The 17,953-nt window shown below is 34.7% G+C and overlaps 1 protein-coding gene and 1 non-coding gene across 2 annotated transcripts in view; both read left to right on the plus strand.

Moving 5' to 3' along the window:
* The first annotated feature begins 4,471 nt into the window (after positions 1 to 4,471).
* Positions 4,472 to 4,553, plus strand: TRNAS-UGA. Its single transcript has one exon. It is a non-coding gene; the product is annotated as a tRNA-Ser (tRNA).
* A 9,892-nt stretch (positions 4,554 to 14,445) lies between these two features.
* LOC110036620 overlaps positions 14,446 to 17,953 on the plus strand; it is an 18,595-nt gene continuing 15,087 nt past the window's right edge. The window contains 3 exon segments of the mRNA XM_020741106.1: positions 14,446 to 15,442; positions 15,444 to 16,247; positions 16,355 to 16,976. Coding sequence (XP_020596765.1) covers positions 14,843 to 15,442; positions 15,444 to 16,247; positions 16,355 to 16,976 — 2,026 coding nt within the window. The 5' untranslated portion in view covers positions 14,446 to 14,842.

The raw sequence follows: 17,953 nt of genomic DNA on the forward strand, positions 1-17,953 counted from the left end.
ATGAACGCGAGTCACGCCCAAGGAGTAAAGTGTTAAACAGGAGAGAGAGTAAGTGAGAGATAGAGAGGGAAGTGTTAATGAACAGTAATTCTAATGTTGATTAGCTCTTTCTCATGAAATGATCTCTCTATTTGTAAGGGAGTGGTATAATATATGAAGTTACTTGTTTGACCCTCTTTAATTGGGCGTTAAAGGGTATTTTAGATATTTTTACATGTATGAACCTTCATTTCGGTTGTCCTAGGACTTGGTTGGCTATAATCGGTTGGTCCTGGTTCGGAAAGACACATCCATCTAATTGTGCTAAATTAACATTGTCGATCGGCCTCTGATGGTCTTTGAGTCTACGAGACTTGACTCAATCAGTTTGACTTTAACGATCGACTTTGTCAATCTAATTGTAATTTATTCATCCCTATGCGTGGAACTCCTCTTGGCAGAGCAATGCTTAGCGCTCAGATAGAGGGTGAATCACTGTAATTCGATATGTATCTCAAATGCTATTATAAATTATAAGTAGATGTAGAGAATAGAGAAGATGAGTATGAGTTGTATAACTTGGTGAAGCCTCGTGAAACCAGGAGGAGTTGGACCGTGATGAACCACAACTAAACGAATAAAAAAGGTGAATTGAGTGGTGAGCTGCTGCTAAAGAATAAAAAAAGGTGAATTGAAGGCGGGAGATAAGGAAGTCCTGTAAGCAATCCTTAGTCTTAGAACTGGGTTGCATGAGAGCAAAACTTGACTAACCATTTTTCTCCTCTTTCAAGATGTATAATGGTAAGCATCTGCATTAGCCTTTTATTTTATATAATTTTGATGGTATTAGCTTTATATGTTTACCTGGTATATGCACTAGGAATACTTTTCTTATGTTTCGTTTATGTTTAATTATGTTGGTAAAAGCTCTATTTAATATGTTACGCTCTTAAAATAATAATGTTTTTTTTCTGCCAAAATTTAAGAACTAGAAAATTAAAACCCAAATAAATCAAACTTAAAGTCCATAATAAATAAAAGTCATTAAAAGCATCTAGATATGACAAAACATCTACACTTACGTACCTATTTGGGTCGCTCGATCTATCAAACTGAATCATAGTTCCAATGAATCCTTCTAAGTTTAAACAACCATCTTATCTATCTACTAATGCTTGTGATTGTACTTATTTATTGTGTAGTGTATGTAGGTTAGCTAGTTGCCCTCCAGACTTAGATGTTAGTCTAAAAGAGTTAGGATGGATTTTGCTCCTCCGTGGTGGCTTGGATTTGGACTAATGCGACCCAAAAGAAAAAGGGGGAGTCTTAAAGGATTGGATCATACCATTATGAGGGATGAATTTTGCCATAGCAAAGCTTTTATGCTCTAGCATGAGACTCAAAGGAAGGCATACTTGTCACACATACATTTATCATTAAAACATTTCATAAGGATGAGACCATACGACAAAATATAAAACAATGTTCATTATATGAACTTGTAAGATTAAGATATATGTGACTGAAATAAACTATAAATTTCACCTACTTGATAAGTGATATCAAATAGGGTTTATCTTATTATGAATAATCAGTTTTCTCGCTGGTATAAACCACTATGGTTAATTATAACACATTTAAAGGGCCCAAAAATACCCTCGATCAAGGCCGTTTGTTCATTTTTCTTTAGGGTTCGACATGCAATGAGTTTTCAAAGCAAAGATCCTAGTTCTAATGAAACGAAAACTCAAATGGCTACTCAACATGTATGACTCAATGTAACCAAGCATAGCGGGGTCAATATAATCATACAAAGTATGCATAGTAGCTTAAAATATGATTTGACATCATCGAGTGACATAGATATGCAAGCTTTACAACCTCTCAATGAATGAAAGCTCACCAGTGATGAAGACTTAAACATTGTAAGAATAATGTCAATCACGAACCTTTTAAAGAGGACAAAAGCTGTAACAAGGTACTACGCAAGACATGATAATAAGACTTATAACTTATCCCCACTTAGGCCCAAGAATGCTCAAGTGTTCGGCTAAAATTAGCACAAATGATTAAAAAAATATTAAAATTTTATATTTTTTAAAATACAAAATAAAAAAATTATATAAAAATGTTATAATGTTATTCAATATTTAATTATTTAATTAAATCAACCCAAAATAAAGCTTAATATAATCAAATAAAAGTTTTGTTCATGTTTGACTTATTTTTTAATCAAGCTCAAAAAAATTTATTTGTCTGTGGCTTGATTGTTTAACAAATGAATTGAACACAAATTGTTTAATAAGTTGAACAGGAGTTGTTCACGAATAATAAGATATTTGATAATCCTAATTAAGTTTAGGTGTGTTTAGTAATCTTCTTCGTTAGCTAATAATAATGTAGGATTCTTTTCCATTAATGATAACTTTTTGTCTCATACAATCAGGTGATGGATTCATAATCAAAGTGTGGGTTAGGCATGCATATAAGGTGGGAAGGAGGCCAAACCACATGATAAAAATTATGCTTTGACTCATTTATTTTATGTCATTTACTTGCACTTCTAACCATTAATTTACATTGTTCACTTCTTTATTCACTTGTGATAACCACATAGCTTATATATGTGATTAACTATCATTAAAGTGCTTAATTGATTTATCTTACTCCCACATTACTTGAGTCAATTGTATTTATAAAGGCAAGCCTAATAGATTTATTTGTGCATCTTGATGGAATAATTTGATAAACATAGCAGTTACAGCTAAGTGGTTCACACACAGTGTGCTTAATTTTATAACTTAATAAATTGCCTATTATTAAAATTTCACCATAAGATCATCTATATGGAGTTTAGTGTAGGATTCTATTGAGTAGCTAACTATAATATAATTGGATGTTGAAGCTTAAAACTGTTTTGAATGAGCGCACCCGTGAAATTATCATTTTTAGAATAAAAGAGCCACTCATTTTTTACATATTATGAATGAATTATATATAGAGTATTTCATGTCATAACTATAAGCTAGTGTTTTACATATTCAGTTTCAATTAGTGATTTCATATGATATAAGTAAATTATTGAATTTTAAAATAAATAAAAATACTTTTTTGCGCATTAATTCAATCACATATTATTGTATCTCTACTCTACATTAAGCAAGATTGAATTTCAAAGACGAGCAATTATAAAGTTGTAATGACTTCCTTTGACTAGTTATTGAGGCTAGTCAAGAATCTTATGTATCAAGATTATAAAGTTGTAATGCTTAGGTATCAAGATTCTTATGTGCAAAAACACCAGTGGTTAATTATAATGTATGTGTGTGCCTAATAAAACTCACAAATAAAAACAACTTTAAGGGATATTGGGCATTAATGGATTACAAATTATATAAAAAGCTTATAATTTCATTGTCTTAGTTCAACTTGGCGGGCATTAATGATAGAGAGTTGGAGGGCCATGTTTTTATAGGTGTTTGATTAATAATAATTGATGGCCCTCTAAAAAATGTTCTTACTAGAATGAGGTAGTGAGATACAAAAATAAGGTGTTCTTCAAAGTAAGGTCAAACTTATCACGATAAGAAAAAAGTCATGAGGGAACCAAAATGGTTATCCATGGTTGAATGATTCTTGGATACAACTATTAAACATACATCACAATTGACTTGATTAATTCATAGCTAAGTTGGTTGAAAGCGATAATATATAACTAAGTATAATTGGAGGTGCTAGCATATGCTATTCTTTCACTTGGAGCATTAGAATAGACAATTTGATATAAATATCAGATTTGCCTCGTTGAGTGGAATGTCTTATAAAACACACATGATGAATGTTATATCATAATAATTTTTATTAAAATGTTTGATCCTTCCATGAGGGTTCATCCATTGATATGACACATTGTCTCGAGCGAAGCTTAAGTTAGCATCAGTCATCTCACTTTTGTGCCACTAGCATGAAGTTACGCAGGTGTTTCCTTTGTACATAAATATCACCTTAGTAAACAAATTCTGATATTAAAAAAGTCAGTGCTTAAGGCTTTGCAAAAGATATGGACTTGTGGCATTATGACTCAACTAGAGAATACAACTAAGATTGCTATTTTATGACCCAATTTTATGATATATGTGGCACTTATAAGATCAAACACATAAATGTGTGTGACTTTTAGAGGAAAGATCTAATCATTATGAGTTATTAAATAAAATTTAATCAATTTCAAATTCAATTTTTATTATAAAAATTTGCACTCCGTTAGGTGGATCATGTTGATCATATTTACTTATAATTACATAAATTAAACTTTTAAATATTTATTATGCTACATAAGTTTCTTATTTAGAATAAGAATATTCTTGTTCCGAGCAAACAGTTGAAGGATTCCGATTTACTTTGCTTAAATTGAATTAAAAATGCCATAATTAGATGTATGAAAGGTATTGGTCACTATTTATTTATTAAAAATATGAACTTTAAGCCTATTGTCGATATGTCTGAGTGGTTAAGGAGACAGACTTGAAATTTGTTGGGCTACGCCCGCGCAGGTTCGAACCCTGCTGTCGACGATTTTCAGCTTTTTAACTTCTTTTTACACAAATTGCATTTTTTAATTCGGTTCTCATAACTTTCTTTTTACACAAATGGTGTATTTACTTGTGAGCAATCTTACAAATTTCATAATACAATCATGCCATAAAAAATTTTTCTATCATTTATGAAATAATTTTGCCAATCAAAATTTGTAACCTTATCTATTAAGGTACATCTGACAAACATCTATCTTTTGAGAAAAAATCATTTAAAAGCAACTTAACACTAAGGCTCGTTTGGGACTCGATAGCTTCGCGGCGGCATCACATGCTATCATGCAAATTTTTTTTGTTTGTTTTGGCGCGTCCCGCAGTCCCGCAGCGAGCGGGAGGCGAATTTGGCCAAAAGCGGGCAATGGGATAGACCTCTTGGCCCGCTTCTGCGATCTTATTTTTTCTCTTCTACCCCGCATATCGCGACGCGACCACTACCCCAGCGCCTCGCGAAGCCGACGCTCTCGTCTCGCTTTCCGCCCGTCCCCTGCTCTCGATCCTTTCACGAAGCCAAATCTGAGTCGCCTGCTGCTCCTTCCACAGTCACTTGAAGCACATTGATGAAAGCCATGATTTTGGGCGAAATTGGGAGCTATTCATCACTGCCTTCCCGACTTGCTCTAATCCTGAATGTACGGCGAGAGGTTCGTTCAAAAAGGCCATGGTTCTGAGCAAAATTAGGATGGAGGAGAGGGTCGATTTTAATTTTGTTAATTTAAGTTATTAATAGTAATGATTAATTCACATATTTTTAAATTAAATATAATTAGATGGATTTATATATTATTATTTAATAATTAATTTATTTATTTATAAATATATTTTTATGTTTTTAATTATTTGATAAAGATAAAAATAATTACTACTTAATTATTAATTAATGTATTAATTTGTTTACCTGCGCAGCTAAAAAGTTAAGAAGCTGCAGCTGCCCAAAGAGACCCTAAGCTTCATTTTATGAAATAATTGTAGGAAAGCCGCGAAGATCTTTAGTTTTGAAATGGAGACCACCGAAACTCCCATCTTTCTCATCATTCCGCTCCGCTCCGACCATAAACCATTGAAGAAGGTAAGCCTATTCACGCCGTACTTCTTCGTCCCGGATTTTGGTTTGGGTAGGCTCTCGTCCATTACATTCGAGCATGAAGCTTACACAGCTCCTGAAACACTATCTCTACTCCAAGCCAACGGTGGGAAAGCTTGCAAACGCTGGTGAAAGGCCAAAACTTTAGCAATATCGAATTTCTTGCTAGGTTGATTACTTTGTTTTACTGTTTCCGTTTGCATTCAAGGGTTTGACTATATTCCTTTTTCATGATTTTCAGATTTGAGAAGAGAAGTTTTTATTTGAGCGTCATAAAATTGTGCAATTGGCTGTGGAGTAGGTGAACTGGCTTTCTCAGCATTTGTTCAGCACTTTGTGTTTGATTTTTTTTTATAACACTATACTAAACTTCTGAATTTTAAAGCATAGGCTTGTATATGTTTGATCTTGGCGTTGGACACGAGATTAAATGCCAAAAATGAAATTCTCTACTGTTAAATGTGTGATCTTTACAGTTATGAAATTGTTTTTTTTTTGTTCTCAATTGTCAAATGTGTAGCCTTTTACAATTCTGGTGCAAAGTGTCAGAATGCTCTTTTATCCATAAAAAAGTGCAAATCAGTTGTTTTCCAAACTCACAAACCAAACAGTTAAACAACTTATCCAGATCATATGTAAAATGATTATTTATCCAGAAACAACTGCAAATCAGCTGTCTTCCAAATGCACAAACCAAACAGACAACAAATTTATCAGGATAAGTTGTTGATCAACAATTTATCAGAATAAACTGCTTATCTGGATAAGCTGGATAGACTGGATAAGCTGCAGCTGCCCCAAACAGACCCTCAACATAGTTTCATCCTCAATGGGACCGATGCATAAAATTGAAATGTTGTGGAGCTTTTATAAGAAGTAAAAATAAGACTTTTTATTTACCCAAATATGAAGTCCCATAAATTTTTTTTATACTTTAATGTCTCATTTAACCTCAGTATCTAAGAGAAATTTATCATCGCTATGCCCTTTTTATTTTAAATTTACACATAAAAAAAACTGACTTTAAAATATGCATTCTTATTTAAAGAATTTGTAAATCTCCAACAAATTTAACTTTGATTTTATCGCACAATTTTTAGGGTTTAGGGTCATAATGATTTAGGGTTTTGTAAAGACAATTTAAAAAAGTATTAAAAGCTTATTTGGAATAGTTTCCTCATGATTTTACATTGCAAACCTCTACCACACATCAACTTCAATATTACTTATCTTTCAATTTTGTTAGGAATAATTACAGATAGATCCTTCGAAACATTGATATTTACAAAAAAAATTGCCTAAATGTTTTCTTTTAAACTATGAAACTGATGTATTTACACATGTCACAATCATACTTCTAAGAATTTGACAAAAATGAGAAATATGAGTTGGAGTCTTACCATGAATTTTGATATTTGAATGAGAAATTAAAAACGGGATGAAAGAGGGCGGTTTGTTTGTAAATAAAAATTTCGGGGTGATCTATATGTAATTGCTCATTCTTTTCTAATACCTATTTTTTGAGAACCAAACTTGCTAGTAAGATAGTTGTAGAAAATAATAGTTTGATTTTTTATAAGAAAATATTTAAAAGATTAATTTTCTCATAACAATTTTACAAACATATTTACAAAAAGTTAAAACCGCCTAAAAAAGAGCATAAATAAAGATGAATAAAGGAAAGCAATAAAGATCATATAGCTAGAAATGATTGAATGAAAATTGAATGCATAATTGAGGTAGTCTAGAGGTAATATATTTTAACTATAGACCAAATAAATAATTAAACAAAATCATAATATCATCCATAATAAAGGGTGAAATTGAAGGCCACCTGAGAAAGCAGCATTAAAGCTAATTGTAAGGAGTGATTGTCCAAGATTTTGCATTTTGGATTGTAGGGGGAGACATGATCTTCTTAGCATTTTTTTTTTATTATTGATAAATATAAAATTTGGGTGTAAATGAGTCGAGTCGAGCAGGAGCGATGCCCTTCTCGAGCTCGGTTTGTTTACCAAATTGTGAGCTCCGGTGTGAGCAATGGTGAGCTCAAGCTCGACTTGCAAATGTTGCAGCGGGCTCGCGAGCTCAAACTAAAAATACAATTTTTTATGGTGGATGACCAGGGAAAAGTATTGATGTCCGGAGGAGAAGGAAGATGCAGCGAAAACTCACGGCTCTAGAGCTTGCACTAAAAATACAACTTTTACGGTAGATGACAGGAGAAAGTATTGTTGTCCGGAGGAGGAGAAAGATGAAGTGAAAAGTCACTGAAAAATGTATCCAAATTACTAGCAATTGGCTAACGTAGCCGTCTCACGAGCCAACGAGTTGAGCTGAGACAAGCCCGCGGCTCGATAAGCTCGGCTCTCGAACTAGTTAACGAGCCGAGCTTGAGCCGGCCTGCTAACCGGCTTGGCTCATTTACATCACTAGTATAAACACATGTTATTAAATGTTGTTGAAATAAGAGTGGCAATCAACATATTTCAGTCCTCATTTTTGGGCTAAACATGGCAAAGAAAATGCCGAACAGATGAAAGAATTCATAATGAGTTTTCGCTGCATCTTATTGATACTTATAGAAATAATTAATGACTAATCATACTCCAATTGAAGAGTTTCAATAATTGAAAAGTTACTCGGTGGGGTGTGTTGGTGAGATGACTAAGGGTCTGTTTAGGGCAGCTTATTTGGTGCGGTGGCGTTTTGAAAATGCACATAGTCTGTTTGGGTAAACTGCATTTTGGTAGCTTATAAGTTTTCAAAACGCTAAAAACAGTGTTTTTTCGCCGCACCTATCTAGCTGCGGTGGGAGCTTTCTGGCTGTCTAGCTGCGGTCTGGCTTTTCCAAAAAAATAAAAATTTATAATAGACACCGCACATAGCTTATCAACAGATTATTGTTAATCAGCTTATCAAGAGATTATTCAATAAGCTACAGCTGCCCCAAACAGACGCTTAGTCTCACTTGTTAAGCTACTTCGCCATAAATTCTTGAAAATTTATCTTCATGGATTCAATCCATGATATGCTCGCAGGAAAAAAACTCCGATTTGCCTGAGAAGTCTAACGAGCCTTCATGATGAGATCACGCACATTGAAAATTTCTACCACGTCCTTTCCTCTTCGTTCTCCTCTTTATTTATTTATTTATTTAAGGGAGGAGTGAAATATAACTCTTCTAGTTTTTAGCATTATTTATTTATTTATTTGTACTAATGTCCATGCCATATTAGTTCTAGAATGCCTCCTAATCCAATCTATGAATTCAAGAGAGGAAAAATATTGGGGTCAGGGTTGAGGAATTCTTTGAAGGATCATAGGGATACTTATAGAAATAATTTGCATAAAGAACATGAATAAATAAATGATTACATTGCACATGTTTTGCTAACTTGTGGAGATTTGATATTTTATTTATTCTCGTTCATGGACATCAATAAATTAAGAAACTAAATGTATGCTGAAAAATATTACAAGTTGTTGTAGGTTATATTGCACATTGTTGAGTTTTGGAGCCCGGACCGACCGCTATAGCTCCCCCGATCACGAAATGTCGCAACCGCTCTCGCCTCTCTTGTTCGTGGACCGCTCCAGCCAACTCCCGCTGACGTTCACGAATCATCGCGCCTCCTTTCCTATTCGCGACAAAAGGCATTGCACGGCTTCTTCAGTTTCCAAGACAAGTCATTTTTGTGTTCTTCTTCGGGCTTTCTCGGGATAGAGGAAGAGAAGTGCAGACAGTGGTTCCTTGCGGCAGAAAGAAGAAGAAAGAAGAAGAAGAAAATTTTTCTCCATTGGTTTTTTCTTGGTGGCTTGTTTCGGAAGAGAAATTGGGTTTATTTCTCTTGTAAGATTTTTTTCTTCATTGTATCAATGTGTAGAGAGAGAAGAATAGAGAGCAACGAAGTGAGAGATCCCCTTGTAAGCTGAGATGACCCACTGATGTAAATTCCTCAAATAGCAAAATCCTCTGCAAGTCGGTGGGCGTAGGCAATTTGCCGAACCACGTAAATTTGTGTGTTCCGCAGTGTTACTATTTTTTGGTATGAATTTTTCTCGTTCTATTTTTCGTTTTCTTCGTCAATTATTCTTATATTTTTATATATATTCCACAACAACACATTACAAATTAACTTGGCAAACCAAAATGAAGAGGTGCATATTCATGAAGATCCACCATAATTCTCTCCCGAACAAATATAAACTTGCTCAAGGTATTTGCACATGTCATGGGACACTACCATTACCAAAAAAGGACTCGCACTTTTAGAATAACTTGTAAATGGTCATCCCAGACTTGCAAATGATCTCGGTAACTCACCTAGGCATTTAGAAATATTGATACAACCTACAAGACCATTAACCCATATCACTCTGTGCATCGCTTACACTCATTAGTAAGAGCTATTTTCCATCATATTAAAAATACATTCTTATTCATTTATTAAAAAATCTATAAATATAGGGCCATGTAGCCATTTTGGGAGGACAATATCTAGTGTTTAAATCTATTACAAATAAATTTCAAGACCTTAGTGCATATTTTTCCTCTTTCATATGTTTTTGAGCATATTATGGGCTTTGCAAATTATGTTCTGATATTTTTATAGCAAAGATGACTAAATATCTTAGGATCTGTTAGAGACAGCTACAACTATTTAAAGAATAAGATGTAACTAAATGATAAAAAAAAATCAAGTTGTACTTCTCAAACAAAATAAGTATCAACAAAATATCTTGCAAAATGGCTTCAAAAAAATATCAAGCCAATCCAACCATCAACAAAAAATATCAAAAACAAATCTATATATATAAATATAATGAAATAAATGACTAAAAAAGTAAAGTTGCACTTCTCAAATAAATTTCTATAAAAAATAAATCCGAGTTCTATTTTAATAAGCGTATCAATAAGAATTTAAGAAAATATCATACATACTTTAGGCATTTAAAAGGGACCAATATGAATTTTTTACATAATTTCAGAGGACTAGGTCGACACGTTTTTTTTTTTCTATTCTTTGTAGGGGTGAATTTTTTTCATCTTAAAATAAGCCCTCAATAATAAACACAATGTCAATTTTCAAATCAATTTCACACTATTAGAAATTTACATTTTGTTGGAAATTGCTTATTTTATATTCATATACAAGTTTATTTACACCATTGATGTAATCATAGACTATTTTGAAATGTAAATTAATAAAGTATGGCTCCACATTATCAAACAAACTTTAACTTATTGTTAAGGCAGAGAAAACAAAGAGCTACAATACAATTTTTTTTTTTTTTTTTTATCAAATGATAAGAATTTATTGATGGCCAAATGCTATGTAAGGAAATTATACACAAAATATTAAGTATAAATTTAATATTTTGGTATTTTAGATAAAACCTCAAAACACTCGTTGAAGAATGTGTGCTGATTCATTCAATTATATGATGTTTATTTGGTATTCAAGTGTCTGGATGGCTTCAAAATTAATTGACATTCGACATATTGACTTAATTTTGTCACGGAAGGGTAATCAATCATTTTCGTTGTGGTAGACAAGTTTAATGTATGTTTTTTTTCAATTTTTTTTTAAATTTTTCTTAAGGTATTTTGTAACAAAATCTATAATCCGTTAAAATTACTTATTTTTTAATAATTACATAATTTTTTTTGGCAACACGTTAATGAAAGATATAGATTTTAAAAGTGGGCAATAGCCGGCTCTAAGATTTTCATAATTCTTACTTGTTTTGTCGAGACACTTGATCTTATTATGAATATGTATTATTCAGAGTTTAGTTGAACTTGCAATTAAAAGCCTGAAATCTTCAACCACATTATAAGTCTTGATTTTTGCTTGTTTAGACTCATATCTATCCACATTATAAGTCTTATTTTGCAGAGTGAATTTATAATATTTTGGCGGCATTTAATTACTTATAAAATATTTATCTGTTTATCTTTTTGCTTTTTATTATTTCAAAGTATTTTAGGTATTGCGGCTATGGCAGGCCGTAGAGGGCCTAATTTTCTGTGCGGATTCCTGACGTAGCTCTACATGTGGCGGAGATTATTCCTGAGTTATTTTCAGGTTATTTATGGGTAATTTTCAATAATCCAGAAATAACCCAGAAATAACCCACGGTCTTTATTTTTGGGTTATTTCTGGGTTATTTCGGGATTATTGAAAATAACCCATAACCTGAAAAGGGTTATTTCTGGGTTATTTCGGGATTATTGAAAATAACCCATAAATAACCTGAAAATAACTCAATAATAATCTTCACCGCACTTAGAGCTACGTCAGAAGTCAGGACAGAAAATGCGCTCCGACAGTGGCGACCCTAAACGGCGACTTGCAACAACAAGCATCGATCGGTGGTTGGCAAAAACAAATGATCAGTGCTTGTCGTAGTCAAGCAATGCTTAATAATTTCAATGCATTTAAAACTCATCCAAATGGGATGAGTTTCTTATACATTAAAAAAAATAGCAGAGCAAAAAAAATATAAATATCTCAACATATTGCATCACATTTATTTTTCTTTAAACTAAACAACTAAAGAAACAAAAATCTAGCATTTAATTTATTTTACCTTGTACATTTGGACGACAATGAATTCCCGGCTAAGTAAATGATAACTGCGCGCAGAACATATGTATTATATATAAAATGAGAATCTTAAGCAGAAAAGTTAAATATAATGGTTGATTAGTTATGCTATAAAATACAATTACACTGCAAAGGTCGTTAATTACAACTCCTTAACGGGAAAATTTATTCCATGCAGTGTCTGATCTCTATCGTTGATCACAATATATTTTTTTTAAATAATAATAAAATGAGGCCCACCGAAATACATTTTATGCTGTGATCAACGGTTAAGATCGGACACCTCATGCACGGGATGTACCCGAAGTTCATTTATCTTAATAAATAAACTTAGAAAATTTTGACAAATGTCATTCATTTGACATTGATTTTGACAATTAATCAAGAATTCCTTCATATTCATTTGACATATAAGTAAGAATTGCTTATTAGGTTACAACGTAGGATCCGACAGATTCGACAATAATCTCGATACAGTATGTGTTAGAAACTTTTTGAAATTAAGTTTAGGTTAATTTCGATCTTTTTATGTTGCTCGTGTGTGTGCGTGTATGTGAGTTGTGCTTTTGTGAATAAATGTGTCAAGATATTATATATTTAGTATGGAGCCTGAGAAGACTCGTTGTCGAGAAGACTGCCAGCATGGATTATCATGTTGTTAATAAATAATTCTGACAGAAGATAATTCTTTTCCTTCAATCACAGAGAGTTGCTCATCATCGAGCTCGATGGTGTAAGTAGGTAGTAGTCAGGGAGTTTGGTCAGAAGGTCCAACCAGATCATATGAGCATGGAATAAGAACACAGTTAGTGCAGGGGAGTTTCACTGGAAGAGCTCGCTTGACGATCATGGTTGGGTAGACCTATTTTGAGGAACTCACTAAAATGTTGATGTACTCTAGGATCTTTTAAATAAATAACCATAGGATCTTTTAAATACATGCCACCTAATTCCTTTGTATTCACATACCTAATAATTAAAATTTTGTTTTTTTATATTTATACCACTCAATCTTCCTCTATCATATGAAAAATAAAATTATTATTATTTTAAAATTTAAAAATTAAAACACATTTTTTATGCATTAATAAAATGATATGTCATATCAAAACAATCATAAATTTATTAAGAGGGTTGTCAAAAAAACTCGTCTACGAAGAGTCCGTGTTTCGTTCGTTAAACAGATCACGTTTAATTCATTCGCTAAGCAAGTGAGCCGAAAAGGAACGATTATTTTTAGCTCAATTTATAAACGAGGCGAGTACTAACAAATATTTATTGTTTGTGTTCGGTTCATTTTAACTCAAATAAATGAAACAATTAAATAAAAATGTTTACTTATATATTCTTTATATGTATTTAAAAACCATTAAATTTTATTATTTTTAAAAATTATTTGTGCGATATAATAATAATAAAAAAAAACTTTAAAAGTTATATAAGTAAATACATAGTGTTGGGTTGATATGTACGTAAATATCATATTTTTACTAGAAGATTAGGTGATTTTGTCCAGACATACACACGTCTGGACGACCAACTACCAGCGACCATGTCGCCCGCCGATGACATTTATGACGACGTAGCTGCCGCTGGTTAGCCGTGTCCGAACAAAATATTTTCTCCTAAATAGGGCAAGCACCTCCCGGCTAAGGGAAGAAAGTGAAGAGAATGACGGGGGACAATGTGTTTCATGTTTTTATCCCACATAGAAGAAGTGACTAACTTCGGCTCTGAGAAAAGTTTTAAAAATAGAAACTACACGATAAAAATTCTGAAATGTGCGAAGAATGTGGAACAATTAAATTCAAAAATAAATAAATAAATTTCTTAATTTAATAATTATATTTAATTAATCAAAATTTTAATCTCATTAGGCTAGTTAAATTAAGAAAGGGAGCAATTACATATTTACATCTATACCATCCCAAACTTTCAATCTAAAAATCAACAACCCTTTTTAATTTATTTTTCAAATTCTCACTCAAATATCAAAATTGCATGATGAACTCCTAACCCATGTGTTTCATTTTATCAAATTCTTGATGATTTGAGCATGGCATCTCTAAACAGAAATATCTATATTTTATATCTTCTGTACGTAATTGTCATATTAAGAAAATGAATAAATGAGTCTCCTTTGCATTTATCAGCTCGGCCATGAAGCATATAAATTCGGCAATCCTTTTTCTATATTCTCCGTCCTCTTCTTCCCCAGAATCCATGAATGGGGACCAGCGTCAATGCTAGGGTTTTATCAATTAACGAAATCGAACTACGTAAGTCACTCGAATAATCCTCACTTTCCATCACCCACACTTGTTCAGGCCGCCAGCAAAATTCTTCGCAGAGCTGAAGAAACCCCAATCGACCCGTTTCTAATCTAGGTTTTCCAGCCGATAACCTACAAACACTGCTAATACGAAGCAGCTGCATTCATTCGGGGTTAGGGATATTTTGATTCCTTTTCTCCTTTGAAGAAGTGACGATTTTTGATAACAGGTTAAGGCGCATGAACTTTACCTTGGGTTTCTGTCATTGTTGATTTCTTTAATTCGTAGAGCTTCTGAATAATGTGTATGCTTTGTGTGGTACAGAGGTGGTCTCGACGGGTCGCAACCATGCTACCTTGGTGTGTGATCCCGTTTATTGTCCTATGGGTTCTCTCACAGCACCTACCACCGGCCCTGCGATTTGAGATAACATCACCACAGCTTGCCTCTGTGTCAGTCCTCCTTGCTTCTCGCTTGTGGTATGAGGTCTTAATGCCTCAACTTTCCAGTTGGCGGGATCGCCGTGCTGCCCGCCTCCGTGAGAGACGTCGCACTGAGGCTCTCGAGCTTCTGAAACGCCGTAAATCAGCTACTCTTCACTGTCGGAATTGCCACATGCCTTACCGCAACCAGACCCCTGGTGGTGGCCGTTTCATGTGTTCATATTGCGGTCATATATCCAGAAAACCAATGCTTGACCTTCCCGGTCCAACAGCAGGTCCCGGAATGATTACTGATCTTGTTGGAAAGCATGGTTGGTTATGTGAAGCTGATGGAAATTGCAGTTTTGTAGGTTCCGTTCCAAAGCACTGGACTGGAAGTGATCATCGGTGCTCAGCAGAGAGATCTTATTCTGGGGTGATGACGTTTTCCTGCAAGCTGCTTTCTTTTTTTTTTCTCGACTAGGAGGTGGCTTTGTGGTAAGTTTTTCAGGCTTGGTTCCTCAAAGAAAGATAGGTCTTCTGATTTAGATCATAGAGTGTCACCAAAGAAAGGGGAGTTTTTTGGTAATTTCCAGGAGAGTAGAGGGGAGAAAGCTAGAAGGAAGGCAGAGGAGAAGAGGCAGGCTAGGTTGGAGAAGGAAATACTGGAAGAGGAAGACAGGAAGCAGAAAGAAGAGGTTGCAAGGCTAGTGGAGGAGAGGAGGAAACTTCGTGTTGAAAAAATAGTTGCCGAGAAGGATCGTTCAAAGGGGTTAACTCTTGACGGGGATAGAGATGGTCGGAAGGAAATTGATAGGAGGAGAGACCGAGGGAAAGACAAGGACAAAGCATCTTGCAAGAGCAATTCTGATGGCGAAGAGCTTGAAAAGAGGGCCAGCAAGCAAAATGGCAGGAAAAATGAGTTTTTGAAGAAGGGTGAGAACGAAAGGTTTGATCTGCAGAAGAGCATGGGAGATAATTATAAATCACAAGCTTTGCATAGTGTTTATGGAAGTAAGGTCATGGTGAATTAGCCCAGATATTTCGACGGCATGAAAGGTAATTCCTTATCTTCTTCTAGAGGCTTTGATGGCTCATCCTTCTTTGGAAGAAATGCGCAGAAATCTGCTGCTGTTTGCAAGTCTTTTAAGCCTGCCACAGGGTTTGTAGATAATGCTCAAAATGCTGTAAAAAGAAGAGACGCTCACCCTGTGGCATGTGCTGTTGGTAAATCTGCTTCCAGTGCTGGTGAAAATGCTTATGAGGCTAAATTAAGTCAAACCGTACGTTCTTAGTTACACTATTTTTTTTTCCTTGAATTCCATGGAGATTTAATTATTTAAAATTAAGATGTTGATTTTTTTGCTTTTTTTAATTCTTTCTTCATCAGGCAACCACCGATGTGCAACCAAAAACAGTTTTTAAAATGTCATGGCAACAATTGTTTCCTCGTTCTTCAGCAGATTCTCCATATCCTGATTCAAATCCTACAACTCATAAAACAGGCCAATTGTTAGCTCCGGGACCGGAAGATCAACGATCCCACCACAGTTTTCTGCCCAGTTACTCGACCACAATTCATAACCAAGTTCAATTTGGTCCAGCTTCTCCATTCATGGTCTCCCCTACCACAACTACTCTATTAACTAACAATCCACTTTCTCATCCCTTGCCCGAAACTACATTCCCTCTACTTAAAGAACCACAACAGAGTTCAGTTTCAGAAGATGTAGGGTTATTTGAGGACCCATGCCATGTTCCAAACCCGATCTCATTGTTGGCGCCTGTTTCAGAGTCACTCGATAATTTTCCACTGGATTTGATGGCTGAATTTGCTGAAAAGACAAAGACTGAACAATATCCACTTTTGGAGAGTGTTTATACTTTTAAAGAAGTGAACAAGCCTCTACCAATTGAATCTCCCTCGCCAAAAATACATGTTTCTAAAGAAATTCATATCAAATCTGACCAACTTTTTTGTACTCCAATGTCAGATGTATCAACTAATAGGCATGAGTGTTTTCGTTTATTTTTTCTCTTTTTTTTATTTTAAAAGGAGTCGCCAGCTTGTCAATCGTCGTATACTTCCCCCATTCGAATAAATCTCCCTCCCGAACCATATGAATGATTTGAAGAGGAGAGGAATCGAATAAAAATGGACATACGACAAAGTGACAAACAAGAGAAAAAGTAAAACGTGGAAAGTCTATGTGCGATAAACCTCACAAAAATATATTAAGAATGTCCGCCCAAACAAGATCGGGTAGAAGCACCTTAAACCAATATCCGCGAAAGAAGTATCTACATAGACTACCCATAACCAGAGAGTCAGGTGTATGTACCTGTTCTGGGGTCAAGAGCACTCCCAGAGGAACGTGTTCCTACTGGTTAATTACATCTTGGGGGATACCCAAGAATACTCTCGATAAAAGGAGTTTCACTTCATATTTTTATAAACCTGGGGTATAGGCAATCAAAGGAAGGTTATTCCGTGTGGGAACAGTCCCAATACTTCAAAGCTCACACTAAGCCATCGAGCAGAGAGTAAGTCTCTCACATCCCAAATGGGTAGTGGCTAATCAGCAGACGGGGCCCACGAAATAACCTAAATCATCTTAACGGGGATCTCCCAATACGTCAAAGCACATCCGGGCCAAAGGGCAGAGGACAAATCGTCGTATCCCAAATGGGCGGCAACTCATCGGCATTGGGCCGTCAATGTGATATCAACGAGGTCAAGAAGTGACAGGGCTCAAAGGGGCTCAACAAAAAGGCAAGGAAAAGTAATCCTAAAAGGTAGAGGAAACTGGGTCGGGGTACCACGGACCCGTCATACACAGCTACTAGGACCCTAAGTCTACCTGGTCGTGAAGGTAGTCGACCCAACACGTCCTGAAATCCCCGGTCAGCAATCCGTGAATTGCATCATCCACGGGAACCTCGGTAGCCCTAAGGTCAAAGGAAAGAAACTCTATCTTATGACTACAAG

This window comes from Phalaenopsis equestris, unplaced genomic scaffold (genome assembly GCF_001263595.1).
Source record: "Phalaenopsis equestris unplaced genomic scaffold, ASM126359v1 Scaffold209375, whole genome shotgun sequence".
NCBI lineage: Eukaryota > Viridiplantae > Streptophyta > Magnoliopsida > Asparagales > Orchidaceae > Phalaenopsis > Phalaenopsis equestris.